Here is an 18,875-nt window from a genome sequence, read left to right as displayed (position 1 = left end):
TTTTTTTTTTTTTTTTTTTTTTTTTGGTACCGGGGTTTGAACTCGGGTCCTGTGCTTGCGAGGCAGGTGGTGGAACCACTGAGCCAAATCCCCGGCCCTCTCAGTGCTGCTCTCTGGGCAGGCCCAACTATAGGCCTTTGCCTCTGTCCCAAAATCCAACTGCCTGCATTATTTGTGAGGGGAGGAGGTATAGTGTAATTAGCCAAGCACACAGCTCTCTGGAAGTAAGACCACACTGTTGTTTATCATGCAGAGGCAAACCAGATATTAACATATAGTAAAAACCAGAGAACAGGAACACCACTCTGGTAATAGTAACGGAACCAGCAACAATCATCAAAGACAGTCTGGATACTGACATACCATAAGAACCAATAGAAGCTACCACGATACCACTTTTAACCACAGAAAAAAGATCTACAGCTATCGTTTAGAAACAAATATGAGCTAAATTTTCCCCATTGATGAGCTAAATATTGACACACAATATTTAATATCTACTAAGTCCAATAACTATAACACCATTAAAATATAAAAGAATCCAAGAGCAATAGCATCTCATTAAGTAAACAGATATTTACTAAAGAGTAATAGTAGTAAAAATGGACTGGGATGGGAATGGGAGTAAAAGAAGTAAATTTTCAAAAAGAAAGAGTTGGTGATTTAGCTCGGTGGTTTCGCTGCCTGCCTTGCAAGCACAAGGTCCTGAGTTTGATCCCTGATACCAAAAAAAAAAAAAAAAGAAGAAGAAGAAGAAGAAGATGAAAGCAAGAAAGAAAAAGAAAAGATGAGAAAAGAGGAAAGTGAAATTAAGTTTCCTATTAAGGAGTAAAAGAAAAGAAAGTTAAATAAAGCTAACAGAAAAGAAGAGGAGAAAGAAGAAAATGGAAAAGCAGAAAGCAAAATAAAGAAAAACCCCAAATCCCAAAAGAAAGAAAAAAATGAGTACCCCCCAAAATTTCCTCCACGTTTTTAATGAGCTGTTTCTTTTCAGGGTCTGCAGTATTGGAATCAACTAGACATGGGGGAGGAAGACTCACCCACTGTGTGTGAATACTGGATCCTGTCCTGTGTTTCCCTCTGGGTGTAGTTGGTGGTTTTTGCCCTAGGGTGTGAGTCACTCCAGCCACTCCCAGTTTGTGTCCCTCTGTGCACCCCAATTCACCGCTCTCTCCATCTACTGTTACGGCCTGTGGCCGGGGAGTGTGTCCTAGGGAGGAGTTCCGTAGGGTCTGAGGCACTGCTCCACTCTAGAAGCCCCTCTGTCCGTACACCCCAGGCTGTGGCAACAGTCCAAGCTGAGGCATAGATTTTCTTAGTGGAGACAGGTTTCCCCCCTCCACCAGGAGCTAGGGCTAGCATTCCAGGCTGCTCTGTTCTTTTCTCTGTGTTGTACTCCCTCCTGATACTAGAGGTCTAATTTTTTTTTCACCACCTAATTGTTGTTTTCTAGGTTTCTCAATTCTAGGTTCCAGGGAGGCTATGTACACACACACACACACACACACACACACACACAATTTTTTTTTTTTTTGCCAGCCTCTACTTTACTATTTTTAATCCCCCTCATTTTGGGATTTCTTGACAAGGAGAAAGCTCATTTCTAGCAGCAAAGTCAGTCCTAGACATTCAGGAATTTTTGTTCTGAAATCATTCTCTCTCCCATATAAATGAGGATAAGAAAGTGTCAAGATGGAAAAGATAATGAATGGTAGCTTTCTTGAATGGGGAAGATGTGGCTACCTAAGGCAATGCAGAGATCTGAACCTCTAAGTCAGTGTTAGTTCTTCTCTGGATAGCTTTTTTGCCCCCCCAGTACTGGGGATCAAACTCAACACCTAGCACTTATGAGGCAGGCATGGTGCCATTGAGCTAAATCCCCGGCCCCTTTCTGTTCTTACGGTAAGATCCAAGGCCTGGCTGACTAGTGATCCCAGTCCTGGGAGAGGTCACTGAAATTAAAGGCAAGGAGACTTTCAGAAAAGTTTTGGCTGCTAAACATACAACATATTAGCAAGTTGTACCCAACAGTATATTAAATCATAGTTCATCATGTAATTGACCAAATTACAAAAAGAGAAAATGTGTAATTATTTCAGTGGAAGCAGAAAGAGTAGTTCATACTGTTTAGCCACCGTTCGTGGGAAGACTACTACAACTAATGAAGTATTGTCCATCAAAAAAATTAATGAAAAAACTTTAGATGTAAGTCACCTAATATGGTTAAAGTAAAGAATAAGACAAGACATTGTCACTGCTTCTGAGGGGCTGGAAATTAACACAGAAGAAAATAAGACAAAAGAAAGGGCCTAGTGTAGTGGCTGGAAATCCCAGCTCAACTGGGAGGTAGGAAGATAAAAAATTCAAGGACCTAGGTTCAATCCTCAGAACTAAAATAATAATAATAATAATAATAATAATAATAATAATAATAATAATAATAATAATAATTTTATCAGTAACAGACTGGGAAACAATACACCATGTAAAGAACTAGAATTCAGGGGCCGGGGATTTAGCTCAGTGGTTCCACCGCCTGCCTTGCAAGCACAAGGACCCGAGTTTGATCCCCGGTACCAAAAATAAAAAAAAAATAATAAAGAACTAGAATTCACAACACATGCATATCACTTTTTTAAAAGCATAACCTATTCTAATGAAATGAATAAATAATATAAATGATAATGTATAGAAAAGAAAGCCAGGGCTGGGCGTGGTGGCGTATTCCTGTAATCCCAGCACTCGGGAGGCTGAGGCAAGAGGATCGCTGTGCGTTCGAGACCAGCCGGGGCTACATAGTGAGTTCCAGGTCAGTCTTAACTACATAGTGAGACCCTGTCTCAAAAAAAGAGAAGCCAAATGGTTAGTCAATAAAAACATCGGGGCTGGGGATGCCTCAGTGGTAGCATGTCTGTTCAACATTTACAAGGGCCTGAGTTTGAGCCCCAGCTTCTCAAAATATATAAACAAGTAAAAATCAAAACTAAAACAAAAGATGCGCACTTTGCTAATCAACACAAAAATTCAAAGTAAAACTCTGATTATCAGAAATTTTTTTCACTGATTAGCAGACACGAAATCGGGGTGTTGTACTTTTATAGACCGCCAATGAGAGTGAAAGTTGACACGACCATTTTGAAAACAGCTTGTCAATATGTAGTAAAACTTCAAAGCACACATGCTAACTGAGCCAGGAAACCTATCACCTACAGACACACACACACGCGGAAGGGGATGAGTTCAAGGACTTCATTAGAGCGCTGTTTATGACAGCAAGAAATTGGAAACGGTCTAAATGCTCTTCAAAGGTGAGCAGAGAAACAAAATGAGGTATCTGTTGGAGGAGAAGAAAATAGGATTCAGTGCGACAGAAGAAATAGCTCAGCACCCCAGACGGGAGACCACTCGGTGAGGCGGCAGTGTGTGCAACTACCCACTAGAAGGCAGGGAAAATAACTTTTCTGAGCCGAGCATGGTGGTGCACGCCTATAATCCCAGCACTTGGGAGGCTGAGGCAGGAGAATTGGAGTCTGAGGACAGCCTGGGCGGATGACAGAACCACTGAGCTAAATCCCCGGCCCTAGTGTTTGAGTCATTGACAATGGATGAGTGTCTGTCCCTGCAGCATGGGAAGAGTAGTAACCTTTCTAACGTGCCCGGTCAGTAGAGGAAAAAGTGTTGCTGGCCTGCACTGACTCAGAAATCCTCACCGCACACCTCTCTTTCCAGTTCCGTTTAGTGATGTCTCATATTAAGTGTGAAGTCAGCCACAGAGGAAGGTTCACACCTCAGAAACTAGCCAATACTACGGAGGAACCTCCTGTTGCCCCTTTATAGCCAAACTGCCTTCCTCTCCCTTCCCCACCTCCCCTAGCTAACGCTCGTTCATTGGAATCAGGCAGTATGTGATTTTTTGCCACTGGCTTTTGTCATGCACCGTGTCTGGAGACTTATGCAAGTAGTGTGTCAGTAATTCATGCTCTCTCGTTGCTGAGTCATGCACCATGATGGATGGCCCCTGGTTTGTTTAATCACTCGCACGCTAAAGGGCATCTGGGTGGCTTTCCAGTTTCTGGCTATTACAAATAAAACCACACAGGCTTTCGTGTATATGAGTCTCATTTTCACAACTGGTCCTGAGGCCCTAGCTGGTATTTATGACTTTTCTCTTTTACTTTTTCCTCTGCCTTATTAATAACGAACATTAATAGAGTGTTTATTGCATGCCGAGTGCTTTACAAGTATCACTTAATTCTCACAATTACCATTTGAGATACAAATTTTCACGCACCCCCATATTAACAGATGTGGGAACTAAGGAGGAACAAGGTACACAGTCAGCACGTCTACTTAGTATCCAGACTCGGGCCCAGGGAACCTGGTACCAGAGTTCAACTCCTCAGTTACTGCAGTTGGCTTTTCTCTGTGGGAAAACCTAAAACTCCACTGCTGGAAGCTCTGAACTCTGTCTCTCATTTCTGCTACTTTCATTTCTCGTCAACTTGAGCCACCCAACTCGGTGATACAAGGTATCCATGGAGATTGCCCTGGCTTGCACCCAGCCTCTCCCTGAACCTGCTAGAAAGCAAACCTGCCTCATGGATGTTATTCCGTTTCCGAGTGTTCACCCCTAAGTCTCCAGGTAACAGCTGTCTTCTGCTTCTGGCCGCTCTCAAAACGGCTGGAAGAGCCCAGAGTAGCAAGGTGGCCATCTCAGGTTCCAGTTCTACGCACTACTGGGTTCTTGGTGATCCCAGAAAATCTCCTGCAGGTACCACATCTTTAAGCCAGCAGAACCCTGAGGCGCGGGACAGCAAGAGGTTTCAGCGGGGTATCCGCTGTGACAGTGAAGGGCCCCCTCCGGCCTCCTCCTCTCGGCTCCTGGGTCCCTCGCGTATCCTGGCTGAGGCAGCAATGGTGCTCGGAGCATAAAGTGCCCTCTGTGGGCAGCGCTTCAACCTCAGAAGCTTCCGCCGTAACCGGTCTTCCACGGGGCCACTGTTTCCCAGACGTAGGTGCGTGATGAGCCCCGTGATCCCAGGGGCCCTCGGGTGGCTCAGAGCGTGGACTCGGCAGCCAGACTGCCTGGTTGGACACACGTCTCACCACCCCCTCACCTACTGTTAACTCTGGGCAATCGGTTTCCTTATGTGAGGTGAGGACAGTAACAGTGTCAGGGCGTAGGGGTACCCTGAGGTCGAAAGAGGTCATCCTTGCAGAGCCTCGTAGATGCGAGACATCGTGGCCAGTTTCTCCCCGCACAAGGAGGCCTTTGTCGGAAGCCACGCCGTGTGGGACACCGCCGTGGTGTATGAGGCGTCCAGGAGGCCCACAGCTGGCGGAGGCTGGTCTGGTGGCTTCTGAGTGCCTCAGGGACCTCCAGCGAAGACCCTGTGCTGCCTCTGATCGCGCCTGGAACATCCGGGGAGGAAACGGAATGATCCACAAAGCAGATTTGCTCCCTGCGCGGGAGCAGCTTCCAGGCGGGGGGCTGAGGGCGCGGGGTCAGAGGCCTTTCCCTCGTGAGATCCGAGGCCCTTGCCCGGGCCCTCCAGTTTCATCCTACCCGAGTCTGTCGAGCCAGCCAAACCCCCAGTCCTGTTCAGGGTCAGTACACACCCTCCGGCAGCACAGCCCTATTAATGACAAGCTCTAGCTGAAATGTGCCCTCTGAAGGATTTTTCCTCTCTACTAGCTGCCAAGGCCACATCTCAAAGGGCTACATGATTGTTTTTAAAGTCAAGCGGTATTAATAAATAATTAATAAATTATCAGCATTTTGGAAAAAAAGACCACTCACTTTTTAGACTTGAAATTAAATATCTTAGTACTAAAATTCTATGCTTAAAAATTTCTATTTTTGTATTTCGTGACTATTTTTTTTAGTGCTGGGGATCAAACCCAGGACCTTTACACATAATAGTCAAATGGTCCATCACTGGGCCAGAGATTTAGTTCAGTGGTTCTGCTGCCTGCCTTGCAAGCACAAGGACCTGAGTTTGATCCCCAGTACAAAAAAAAAAAAAAAGTCTGTCACTGAGCTACACCTCCGGGCCTGTTTATTTTATAGGTTTTTTTAAAATTATGGTTAAAACACATAACATTAAATTTACCCCCTCAACCATTTTTAAGTGAACAGCTCAGTAGTATTAAGTATGTTCACATGCTTGTGCAATGGATAGACCTCCAGTTAGAAGAGGTTTACTGTTGCAGTAAGAACTGTAAGAGTGCATATTACATTCTGGATGCCTTTCTGGGTGCTTTATAGATAATGCCATGTAAATTTTGAAACAACCTAATGGGGGTAGAAATTTTTATTGTTGTTCTTGCAGAAATGAGAAAACGGAGGGAGAGGTAAGTAACTGATGGAACCAGAATTGAGACACAGCACCCTGGCTCTAACATTTAATCTCTTAATAATAGCCCATTTGGCTAGTGGAGGTGCCTGGTGGGAAGCCAGCTAGCTACCTGTAATCCAGGTTGGAATGTTTTTCTTCTCAGATGTAATGCATGATCTCTCCTTGATTCCCCTCGGTAGACAGAAAAAGGAGCGGCTACTGGCAGGCTAGGGCAGGCTGGGAGCGAGCTGGGGATGGCAACTCCCTCAGCTCCAGGGTCTTCTCAGGCTCAGCCTAGTTCTACCTGAGCAGGAGGAGCTCCCAGGCTGTGCGCCCCTGGCCTGGCTAGCTGGGTCCGATAATCCTTGGTTTGGGTGCAGACTTGAGTGATAAGATCACCTGAGTCCAAAGGGTTGTTTATCAAAAGAAGAACCACAGTTTACCAGAGTGAGCGAGCCAGGCCTTGACCCCCCCCCCCCCCCCCGGGCCCACCCTGGACACTGGGGCTCACTTCCATGGCCCAGTTTGCTAAACCCCATTGAATCCATTGGGTCATGAAGTCCTAGTGGTTCAACTGCAGCCAGGAAGTCTGTCCTGGTCCTGGATCCCACTCAGAAGCCACTGCCCCTAGCCCTCAAACTCCAGTGCCCAGGGTGTGGGGTGGGGTGTGGCTGCGGGAAACAGAAACAGTAAAACACAGAACCTCTTGCCTCCTGGGATGCTGGGAAGGTTGTGAGACCAAGGACTCTACAGTGCAGGGCTTCCCAGAGTTCAAAACGGGCCACCAGATTCAAATCCAGGGCTCAGCTACTCGCTGCCTGTCTGATTTTTAGCATTAGTGCCCCTTGATAAGCTGGAACCCCTCTCCATATGAACTTCATTTGCTGTTCATAGAGTTCTTATAAAAAGTAAGGCCAAGTATATGAAGAGCTTACAGAATGACCTGACGCTTCTCTAATACCAAGCTGTGTGGGAGAAGTTCAAGCCTGGCTGGGCCAGGTGCGCCACACTCCTGTCTTCTGAGCAAACTCGAAGACCTCTCTGAGGCTGAGCTAACTCACCTGAGTGCGTAGAGGCTGGGTCTAACAGGCTGTACCTCCGCCCCTAGTCTGTGACTCCTTCACCTTGCCCAAGAAAAATCACCCCACCATATGTCCAGCCAATAAGATAGCACCCAGTGTTCTCCACTACTGCATAACCTATAAGAAAGTGCCGTGTAATCAAATGCTCCTCCCCCGTGATTGTCCACACATAAGCTATATAAGCCTCTGCATTTCCTATAAAGCAGAAGCGTTCCAGAAACCTCCCCAGAGTCTGCCTGGTGATTCTGTGCCTTACCCTCCTAGTCCGAGCTCCCAAACCAAACTCCACAGACCAAGCAGTGGAGGACAACAGAGCTGGCTTTTATAGGAGCAAGTGTGGTTCATTTCAGTACCTTTTTTTTTGAGACAGGGTCTTCACTATGTAGTTGAGACTGACCTGGAACTCACTATGTAGACCAGGCTGGTCTCGAACTCATAGCAATCCTCCTGCCTCAGCCTCCTGAGTGCTGGGATTACAGGCATGCACCACCATACACGGCCCATTTCAGTACCTTTAGAACAGCACCCAGTGGTTAGAATGATCCCAAGGCCATATTAAGCATTTCATAAATGAGAGCTGTTAATATTACTTATTTCTGCCTACTTGAATGGGTATTTCCATGGGACTGCACCCTGGAAGTAGGATTCCTTGATCAAGCACTATGCACCATGTAACTTGGACAGACATCCTCCAATTGCCTTTTCTACTAGGACACTAAGTGACACTCTTATTGGTCCTGAATGAGTGTGTACTTTCCTCATAATCTCACCAGATCTGAACCTTTTGCCTGTCTGTCTGTCTGTCTACCAGTGCTAGAAATCAAACCCAGGGCCTGTAATACGATTATTGTACAGCTAAGCTACATCACCAGCCCCTTAATTTTTTTTTATTTATTTTTTTTTTTTTGTACCAGGGATGGAACTCGGGTCCTTGCACTTGTGAGGCAGGCAGCAGAACCACTGAGCTAAATCTCCAGCCCTCCAGCCCCTCAATTTTTAAAACTTATGCCCATCTACTAGACAATAACATTATCATATTCTCTATTTCAATGTTTAAATTGTGCATTGTATCAATTTAATATAAAAAATTATAAAGTATATAATTGATATACAACATGAAAGATAAAAATGGCTCCCTAGAATCCAAGTCTCCAGAAGTTACCGTCAGTTACATTTGTACAAGAGAAGCTTTATCTCTACAAAACCTTTTTTTATAGACATACAGATAAATATATCTGTACAATTTAAATAAATAAATTTAATGAATTAAAACTGTAAGTCAGGTGTGGTGGGAATCTGACCCATGAAGATCCCAAGTTCGAGCCCAGCCTGGGCAACCCAGCAATTCAGGGAGATCCTGTCTCAAAGTAAAAAGTAAGAAGGGCTGGGGATAGAGCTGGGTGTGAAGAGTTCCATCCCAGTGCTGTGTAAGTTAGTTAATTAATTAAGTTAATTTTATACGTATTTCTCTGGTTTTCCTCCCAGCCACGTTTCTTGGAAATCCTTCCATGTTAGTATTGTATTTATAAAACTATACATTGTGGTTGCTTGATGTTTTAAATTATGGATGTTCTATGATATATTTCACCATTTCCTCTTTGGGCGGGCCGGGGATTTAGCTCAGTGGTTCTGCCGCCTGCCTCACAAGTGCAAGGACCTGAGTTCGATCCCTGGTACAAAAAAAAAATTCCTTTTTTATTAGTAGTACATGTTTGTAGTACGTATCGTTTACATTCCCGGTGTGGCACTGGTACAATATATAACACATCCCAATTCCTTTTTCCTCCTTTCCTCCCCCACATCTCTTGAGCCCCTTCCCATTCCAGAAAACTCTATCTTCCTACTTCCTATTAGTTATCTTTTATTTTGCTCTTTGTTTATAATTTGTGTTTCTCCATAAAAGAGAAACCATACGATATTTAAGCTGGTGCTTCTTTCCCCCACTTCCTTATTGGTTGTTCCCAGGTCTTCACCATTGTGAACGATGTTGCAATGATAATCACATTCACACGCTTGTGCACTTACTTGTCTGTTTCTGTAGAGTAGAGCGCTAAAGTGGGTTTCCATTTGAAATGGTGCTAGGTGTTGCTATCTCACCTTCTAACAATGCTCTGCTCTTCCCTTTCTTTCTTTCTTTCTCTTTCTTCCTTTCTCTTAGTAGTGGTGATTGAACTAGGGCCTCACACATGCTAGTCAAGTGCTCCACCACTGAGCTACACCCCCCAGTCCAGTGTTCTACCATTTTATATTCTTGCCACCAGAATATGAATATCCTGGGGCAGGGGACTTAGTTCAGTGGTTCCACCAACTGCCTCGCAAGCACAAGGTCCCGAGTTTGATCCCTGGTACCACAAAAACAAAAAGAATATGAATATGAATAGCCTTTCCCCCCCGACTCCTTCTAACTCTGGATATTATTAATATATATTTTTTTTAATTTTGATACCGGGGATCATACTCAGGACCTTGCACTTGCAAGGCAGGCAGCAGAAACACTGAGCTAAATCCCCGGTCCTAATATTTTAAAATAATGCTTACTATTGGTTTAACAAGCATTTCTCTAATGGGAAATGAGATTGATTACTTGTTTTGTTAGCCATTTACATTGCATTTTCATATGCTTGGAATATTTCTGTGTTGTTTTTATTTTTATTTTATTTTATTATTTTATTTATTTTTGGTACTGGGAATCAAACTCAGGACCTTGCTTCTTGCGAGGCAGGCAATGACACTACTGAGCTAAATCCCCAGCCCTTCATTTTCATTTATTTATTTTTTTAGCAGCAGAAACTTATTACCATCTTACAGTTCTGGAAGCTGGCAGTCCCAAGCCAAGGTGGCTGCAGCGGGGCCTTGCTCCTCTGAGGGTCCTGGGAGGAAGCCTTCCTGACGCTTCTTAGCTTTGGTGGCGCTGGTCCACCCTTGGTCTTCCTTGGCTCAGGGCTGCCTCCTCTCGTCTCTGCTCCCTTCCTCCTTGGGTGTTTTCACCTTCCTGCTGATTTGCTGGCAGTTTTCACTGAATGTTAGGAACAGTCATTGCTTTTCAGGTTAAGACTTTTTACGCTCGGTTTCTGAGCAGCCTTGCGATGAGTGGAGAGAGGGAGGCTGGGGTCCTGTGTCCCTCAGTGTCCATTTCCCATGGGCACTTGCAGCGTCTCCCACAAGGGTGTGACCACGGGGGCTGGGGACCCTAGCGGGAAACAGCTGCTGGGCTACGTGTCATGAAGACCAAACAGATCCCTGGTGAGCGGTGGGGCTCTGTCCGGGCGACCACCTGATTCTATGGGGAACGGAGGACAAAGTACCAGTGCATCTCTAGCTCCTGCCTTTCTGGGACACTGGGAGAAGGATCCCTACCTCCCTCTCAGGGAGCCTCTGGGTGCTGAGGCAAAAAAGCAGGGGCCTGGGCTCCCCGGAGAAGGAAAGGATTTGTTTCTACCTGTCGTAAGCCTTACTGAGGAAGCTGAGTCGGGGTATGACTCCAGGGACCAAAGGTCCTTCCCAGGCCCAAATAGAAGAGCTTTTCTTTTTCTTTGGATATTTTATTTACAGTTTTGTAACATGTCCAAAATAGAAGCTTTATTAGGGGTTTTGATGGCTTAAATTGGGCCATTAACCAAGACTGATGTAATTTTCTTCCCAGGTGCTGTAACTGACAGGGAGCAAACCCTCTGTACAAGAGGAGACTCTCGCATAAAAGCATTTTATGGTCCTTGCTTCAGCCCTTGTGGAGCCAGGCTTGGCAAGGAGGGAAGGCTGAAGGGAGGGCGTTGGTGACAGAACTTTTCACCTGTGTCCCTGTAACCAAAGAGGCTGCTGCCTCTTCTACCAGTTCCTTTTTTCTTCTTGTACCTTAGACGTGTAACAGACTCTTCCTCATTTAAACAGAAAGAGATCTTCAGGGGCCCTTCATTCACACAGGCAGATTAAGGAGATTTAAGAGAGTTAGTAAACAGTGGAAAGATAGGCGGCCTCTTTAACTCTTGATTCAAACTGGAAAACAAAAATGTGTGGGACATCAGGGGACACAGCACTGATTTAATATCTAACAATAGTAAAGTTATTAATTAGTTTAGGCATGATCGTGCTATTGTGCCTAACAAAGAATTTTCTTGCAGAGATAATAATAATATTAAGGCAGGAAATGATGTCTGAGGTTGACTTCTAAGAAAAGTTAAGATGAAAAATAAAGTTAGGAGGAGGAGAGGCTAAGAGGGACGAAGACAAGCTGAAACAAGAGGGTGATAAAAGTTGGTGACGTTACCAGGGGCTCATTATTCCCATTCCCTCTACTTTAGTATATTTTGAATTTTCAACGGATGCAAAGAGACTGAGAGAGAGAGAGAGAGCAATCTCTTCTGTCTATATAATTGTCTCTAATAGGTGGAGGTAGGGCTGAGGGTGTAGCTCAGTTGTACAGCACATGAAGCCCCTGTGTTCACACACACACACACACACACACACACAAGGGAGGCAGAATAGGAAGATAGCAAGCAGTTGCTTTTCTTTTTCTTTTCTTTCTTTCTTTTTTTTTCCCCCCAGTACTAGGAATTGAACCAGGGCTTTTGTATGGAGCTATATCCTCACCCCTTTTTTAAAAATTTTTTCATGTTGAGACAGTCTTGCTACGTTGCTAAATTGCCCAGGCTGGGTTCAAACTTGTGATTGCCATCCCCTCAGAGTGCTGGGATTACAGGTGTATGCCACCATGACCGACCAGTTGCTTTTTAAATACCTTATTTCAACCTGGCTGAGTGGCCCATGCTTGTAATCCCAGCTACTCAGGAGGCTGAAGCAGTAGGATCACAAGTTCTAAGCCAACCTGGGCAATATAAGACCCTGCCTCAAAACTAGAAACGTCCTGGGATTTAGCTCAGTGGTTCCATCGCCTGCCTCGCAAGTACAAGGACCTGAGTTCGATCACCGTACCAAAAAAATAAGAAAAACAAAGTGGGCTTGAGCTCAGTACAAAGGCCTTGAATTCAATCCTCAGTACCACAAAAGCAAACAAACAAAACTTCTTTCACCCTTCGTGGTTTCCCTGACCCTTATCCTTAGGCCCTGAGGCCACCTTAACACAAAGACTTAAGCTGCTAATTGTGAAGTTTTAGGCATCCACAGCTGGCGGAGAACATCACTGGTATTAATTCCTCTTCTTTGGAGACAATCAGGAGAGCAGGAATATCCAAGTGAGTTGGTAATACTCTGTTTCAGCAATGTAAAATGAAGAAAAAGTTATGTGCTGCTCCAGTTTGTTGTGGGCTGGGCTGTGCTGACTGCAGGCCTACGGGCCCCGGCCTGGCGCCAGGCACTTCAGGTACCCAACTCTTGGAAAGCACCACTCCTGCCCCAGGAGTGAGAACTTTCTGTTAGTGAGAGGAGAAATGAGGAGGACAGGGCTCAGAAGCTCTGCTTAGCTGCGGAAAACTTCAACCTGTGCAGCCAGTCCTGCCCAAACTCCTGCAAGCTGTCTCCTTGCCGTGCTTTGTGTGCATTTTCCATACATCTGTGGTTTGGGCTGGGTGCTTCATTTTTAGTTTGTTGTGTTGCTTGTTTGTATACAAACCCTTACCTGAATACACCAGACACAACCCTACGGAGTGTTGTCCTGTCCCCCTTAAAGTTACCCTTCTTCCTTCACAGCACTCATCTGAAATGATATTTATCTGTATATTTGCTTGATCCTTGGCTTTCCTCCCTAGAATACCATCTCTGCAGAGGGAGCAGTGTTGTCTTGTTTACCATTTTGTCCACCATCCCTGGCCCCAAACCAGTGTTCCAGAAATGTCTTCGGAATGCAAGAAGTGGACAAGTGAGTGCGTGGACGAGAGTGCATGTGGGTGTCTGCCAGGGAAAAGCCAGCAGGTGGGCGGAGAGCTGCCTCCAGCCGGGTCAGGGCCGGAGCTTCTCCCCCGTGGGCTTCCACTGCGGCCCTCACCCACGTCCCATTCGATCTTCTCCTTCTTTCTCGTTACATTTTCCCCTTTAATACTTTTGTCTGGGCTTTTACTTACAAAAGTACTACCTACTCATTATTTTTAAAAACATAAAAGTATCTGGGTGTGGTAGTACACACCTGTAATCCCAGGTATTCCGGAAGCTGGGCAGGAAGATCACAAGTTCAAGCCCAGCCTGGGCAACTTCATGAGAACCTGTCTCATGAAAATATGTAAAGGGCTGGGGCATAAAATGTTGGGGGCTGGGAATGTAGCTCAGCTAGAACACGGCTCAACATTGAGGAGGCCCTTGGACATACAGCCTTCTGGTCTCTTCTTCTGCAGCAAAGGGGCCTCTGCCACCCCTATGCCCCCAAACTCTCACCACTCATTTGAACAGACAATTGCTTCTTTACTTCTCCAACCCTCTCAGAAAGAGAGTCTCTGTCCTGGGGCTTCCTGAAAACAAAATCTCCCCCCTTTCTTTGTTTCTTTCTGGCTCTTCTACCTCCTTGCTTTCCTTTCCCAATGAACCAAACAAAGCAAAATGAAAAACACAAAATGGCATGGAGTTACAACAAAAACTGTGCTGTACAGTCTGGGTGGGAAACATGCTCCTCCATCGGACAGAGTGACCTTCGCCCTTTCTGGGCCTCGACTTCTTCTGAAGTAAAACAGAAATGATATTACCTAGGTAACCGTAGCAAAGATAAAATGGGTACGTGCAGGCAGGGTCAGGATGCTTTTTACCTTTGAATTCTCCTTTCTCCCTGATAAGGCTCCCTTGTCCAGACTTTTGTGGCTTCTCTTTTCATTTTAGTTTCACTAGAGATAAAGACTACCAATATTTTTACATTAAATTATTTATAGAGACTAATTTAATCAACTTGTCCTTTCTCTTCACTGGGTTTAGTCTGGTTTTCCTGACTTCCCCATCTACCTATCTGTGGTCTTAGGATCTGATTGGTTATAGGGGCTCAAAGACATCTGGCTGAGGGTAGGAGAAATGGGGTACCTAGCCATGGCCCACCCTCCTGCGTGGCGGCTCCCTGCACCCCTCAGCCTCAGTGTGGCCCAAGGAATCCACTTTTTGTTCCCAGAGGTCAGAGTTCAGGAACAACAGTTGCACAGCCTACTGTCAGGCAGCTACTTGCCTCCTCCAAGGCTGTGCTTTCCTGGGACTGAACAACAGCAAAACAAACATGGGCTCCCTGCCCAGCCCTGCTTTTGCACAAACAGACACGCACGCACGCACACACTGGTGCACGCACACACACACACACACATGTTGCTTTGGGCGAAGGAGCCAGCCTGGTGATCGTGGCCACCGGGGTCACTCAGGGTGTCCCCCACCCTCCATCTCCTGCTGTGAATCTTGGAGTCACCAGTTTTGAGTTGGCTTCTGGCTAGGGAAGGGTAGATCAGATTGGGGAGGAAGCCCTGCAGCTCCTGAGCCTGCAGGGAGACAGGGAGGGCATGTCCACCCCCAGCCTGGAGGCCCAGGTACTGCCTGAGCCTGAAGAAGGAAGAGGCCCTGGGTGCTTCTCCTCCGACAGCCTCCCTGCACCCAGGGTTGGGATTGATTTCTACAACTTTCCCCTTCCAGCCAGCTGGCCCTACAACAAAAGGTCAAACAAAAGGCAGAGGAAGAGGATAGGGGTGCTGTGGAGACCAGCCAGGTCAGCGTGCAAGGCCGGGGAGGAACTGGTAGTCGACAACAGACCCAAGGGCAAACACAGTCCTCTAGAAGCTTTTGTGCAGTTAACGTCTTAAGAACTTTTGCAAGAGGCCAGGGGTGGGATTTCTCTCTTCCAGATCTCGATGGTGGACCGCCTCAGGCAAAAGCAGGGCAGCAGAAGGAAGAAGCAGATGGAAACTGGAGGGGGCTGTGCAGAGGGTCAGAATGAAGGCAGGGTGAGCGGAGGGAGCTAGGAAACCAGGGAAAAGGTAGGAGACGGGAAGCAGGCCTCCAGGGCATCCCTGTGGGGCAGCTGCACACAGGAGGCCGCTTTGATGGCTGGCCGGCCCACGGTGCCATGGTGAGGGAGGACAGGGCCTCAGGAGGGGTTGAGTGACCTGGGGACAGAGGAAGACCCTGGCCCTGGGCCTTCCTTGATGGGTGCATGGTCCCTCACCAGTGCACCGAGGCCCGGATTTTCTCCCCTTCCCTCCGCCCTTGCTTGCTCCCTGGCTTGCTTTCTGGGAAGGAACTCTTGAATACCGTCACAGTTATTTAGTATAGAGACGTTCTCTCTGGCTCCTCAGTCTCTGTGGCTTCTGCCAGCAGTGAGATGTGGCTTGCTTCTTGGGAGGCACAGTACTTCCACTGAAGGCCTCTTTATTTTTGTAACCGTTCCAGTAGTGCCGCTACTGGCAACCTCAAGTCCAAACTTTACCCTTCTCCCTACCAAATAAAAACCTCACCCCGGAGCTTTCATCTAGGGAGATGAAAGGGGTTCCCCAAGCCACCCTCAGCAGACTTCGCCAAGAGCCAAAAAAGGGGTTTCCCTGGGCAAGCAGCCAAGTCTGAAGAGAGAGGAGGCCCCTGGCTCCTGGGGCAGGAGGCCAGTTTGAGAGAGTTCCCTTGAACAGTGCCTCGTCCAGTCCTTCAAACACTGGCATCTCGGCCAGCGTGAGTCTGTGGGGAGTCGAGGAGGGCAGCCCCAAACTTAACGGGATCAGGCTTCACCCCTGCTTGGGGTAACCCTGCGTCAAGCTCCTCAGCTATCGGGTGCCACCTGCCTGTCCTGGGGCTGTTGTATCAGCAGGTGCAGTAGCGAGGGCAGTTCCGGTCTCTTCCAGCCGGAGGGCGCCCTCCATGATAGCGGGTTTCCTGCCTCAGCCCAGGCCAGTGAGGGACTTTGGCAGCAGCCGTGGAGCTGCCTTCCAGCCCCTGAGGGCTGCTAAGCACCAGGCTGGGAGATGAGGGGGAGGCTCCATTTTCACCTCCTGAGGTTTATAAGGTTAATAGAGGGTAATAACAGGCACTTTCTCCCACTTCAAAGCCCGAGGAGTCAACTGTTCTGGGAAAGTGGAACCGGAACTCAGCCTTCCACCTGCTCCTTGGGGGCAGCTGCGGCAGGAAGGCCACAGGGTGAGGAGCATCCAGCAAGCGGACTGGCCTCGTGGAGCACAGATGTGAGGAACAAGGGGACATCTGCCCGGGAAGCTGAGCTGGTTGTGGCCCGCAGCCCCAGGAACCCCAAATGGAAGAGACCTGTCCAGATGCGTGGATGAGCGTTTGTAGGCACAGAAACGTGTACGCTGCCACGCATGCACACCCATGTAAACACTGGTACACACTCCATACTAACGTGCAAGCCCACTACACACACTCGCAGCCACATACACAAAGGCACAGGCAACACAGGAGCACACAGGAGCTGCGTGTACAGACACAACTCACCATGCAGGAGGCACCTACTAAAGGCACAGGCACAGGTGTCTGCACGTGCCCAGGTACACACGTGCGCGTGCGCACCAACACAGGCACGCACGCATTCCTGCACCACCCCAGCCCCAGCTCCAACACCAGCCACGGGGCCCCTGGAGAGTCCTGGCCGGCGGCTCTGCGGCTCTCCCTGGACCTCAGCCCGGCCCCGCCCCGCCCCCGCCCCTGATTGGCTGTATAAATCCTCTCCCTCTGCCCCTGCCCTCACCCTCGCAGCCACCTGACCTCGCGCGGCTCCCACCTCGTCTGCCTCCGCCCACTCCTTCCAACCCGTCAGGTCCGAAGTGTCCCTGCTGGCAGCATGGGTAAGCACGACTCAAAACTGGGGGGCTGGCAGTTAGGTGAGGGGGGACTGGTCTCTTCATTGCCCCTTCCCTGCATGAATTGTCCGCACACGCACACGCTCGCGTGCTCCTAGCACGCAGGGGGTCACTTTGGAGGGGAGTCAGGGACCCCGCAGTGTCTCACTGGGGACCTGTTTCAGTGCCTCTCCCCCCCCCCCGTCCCTCAGCCCTCCTGCTCCTCCGTCCGTGGGCTCCTAGTGTCAGGCTGAAGTCTAGAGGCGCGAACTTGCCTCCTGGAGCTGGCTGCCCCCTGGACTGGCCCGATGCCCTGTCACCACCCAGGCATAGAAGAGCCACTCGGGGTCCCCCAGGTTCATCTCAAACCCAGGATGCTCAGCGCCCTTGTCTGAGTGCTTCAATCAGGAGGGCACCCCCAGAAAGAGAAGTAGTGCACCCTGCAGCCTGAGTGGCCTGCAGCCTGACCTCGGGAAGTTTGGGCGGGTGGACAGAGCCGGGCTGGGTTGACGCTGTGGAACCAGCCACATCTTTATGGTACTTTCACTTCTCTCTCTGCCTCTTCAGCTTTATAGTTGTGTTGTTTTGTTTTGTTTTGTTTTGGGAGGGGGCTGTGCCAGGAAGGATCTCAGGGCCTTCACACTGAGTTGCACCCCAGTCCTTCTGTATCTTTAAACTTTGAGATGGAGTCTTGCTAAGTCATTAAGTTGCCCAGACTGAGCTCAGACTTGTGATTCTCCTGCCTCAGCCTCCCAGAGTGCTGGTATTATAGGCATGTGCCACCACACCTGGCTTCATATATATCTTTTTTTTGCGGGAGTATCAGGGATCGAACTCAGGACCTTATGCTTGTAAGGCAGGCACGGTGCCATTGAGCTAGATCCCCAGTTCTTCATACCTATCTTGATGTCTCAGACTTTGTGAATCTCCCTCCCTTCCATGTCCAGCAACCTCCTTCCCCTCCCCCTGGTGTCCTGTGCCAAGCCCTGGCACAACTTGGTTGTACAGAAAAACAAGTCTCCTTCATTCCTTTGTTCCGGACCCCATGCCCTTTCCCCCAACTGCATTCCTCCCTCAGGGCATCCAACACTGCCTGGCCCTCTCTCCCACCTCTGACAGCCCTACCCATATTGACACAGTCTTGATTTCAGCCTTCGGAAGGACTTCTGCCTACATTGTCTTATTTACCCATATTTCTATGTATTTCTCTTCACTTGGAAGTAAGCATGACTATGTTATTTGACCTGTGACTCTACCTTAAGAGGTAGGTAGGGGATATTGTTATTGTTATTTCGTCCCTTGGCAAGTGAAGGGGAGAAAGTGGAGATACCAGATGTCAAATCTGGAAGTGAAGCCAGGTTTAGAATTTGAGAATATTGGGCTGGGGATTTAGCTCAGCGGTTGGGTGGCCTGCCTTGCAAGCGCAAAGACCCAAGTTCGATCCCCGGTACAAAAAAAAAAAAAAGAACTTGAGAATATTTTTTGAGGTACTGTAGCTTAAACCATGGGTCTCCCTCTGAGCCGCATACAGCAACTTTTTGTTTTAATTTTGAGACAGGGTCTTGCCAAATTGCACAGGCTGGGCTCGAACTTGCAATCCTCCTGTCCCAGCCTCCCAGAGTGTGGAGACTATAGGCTTGTGCCATGAAACCTGGCTGGTTTTTGGACTCCATGTCAGGATCAGGATCCCAGAGATCCGTAAGGCTGGACTCTGGATACTCACGGCTTCTCATCTACACACACACACACACACACACACACACACACAC

General features: G+C 47.9%; 1 protein-coding gene across 2 annotated transcripts in view; it reads left to right on the top strand.

Moving 5' to 3' along the window:
• Selenbp1 (selenium binding protein 1) overlaps window positions 1-18,875 on the top strand; it is a 53,916-nt gene that overhangs the window by 28,384 nt on the left and 6,657 nt on the right. The window contains exon 1 of one of the 2 annotated variants that reach the window (XM_010616503.3): window positions 16,392-17,112. The exons of the other annotated variant lie outside the window; for it this stretch is intronic. Within the exon in view, the coding sequence (XP_010614805.1) occupies window positions 17,109-17,112 (4 nt within the window). The 5' untranslated portion in view covers window positions 16,392-17,108. Of the gene's footprint in view, window positions 1-16,391; window positions 17,113-18,875 lie in introns of those variants that run through there. 2 annotated transcript variants of the gene reach the window in all.

This window comes from Fukomys damarensis, unplaced genomic scaffold (assembly GCF_012274545.1).
Source record: "Fukomys damarensis isolate Sample0158 unplaced genomic scaffold, DMR_v1.0_HiC HiC_scaffold_33, whole genome shotgun sequence".
In the NCBI taxonomy this organism is placed as follows: domain Eukaryota; kingdom Metazoa; phylum Chordata; class Mammalia; order Rodentia; family Bathyergidae; genus Fukomys; species Fukomys damarensis.
Note: the sequence above shows the minus strand (reverse complement) of the source record. Positions and strands in the feature narration are given on the sequence as shown.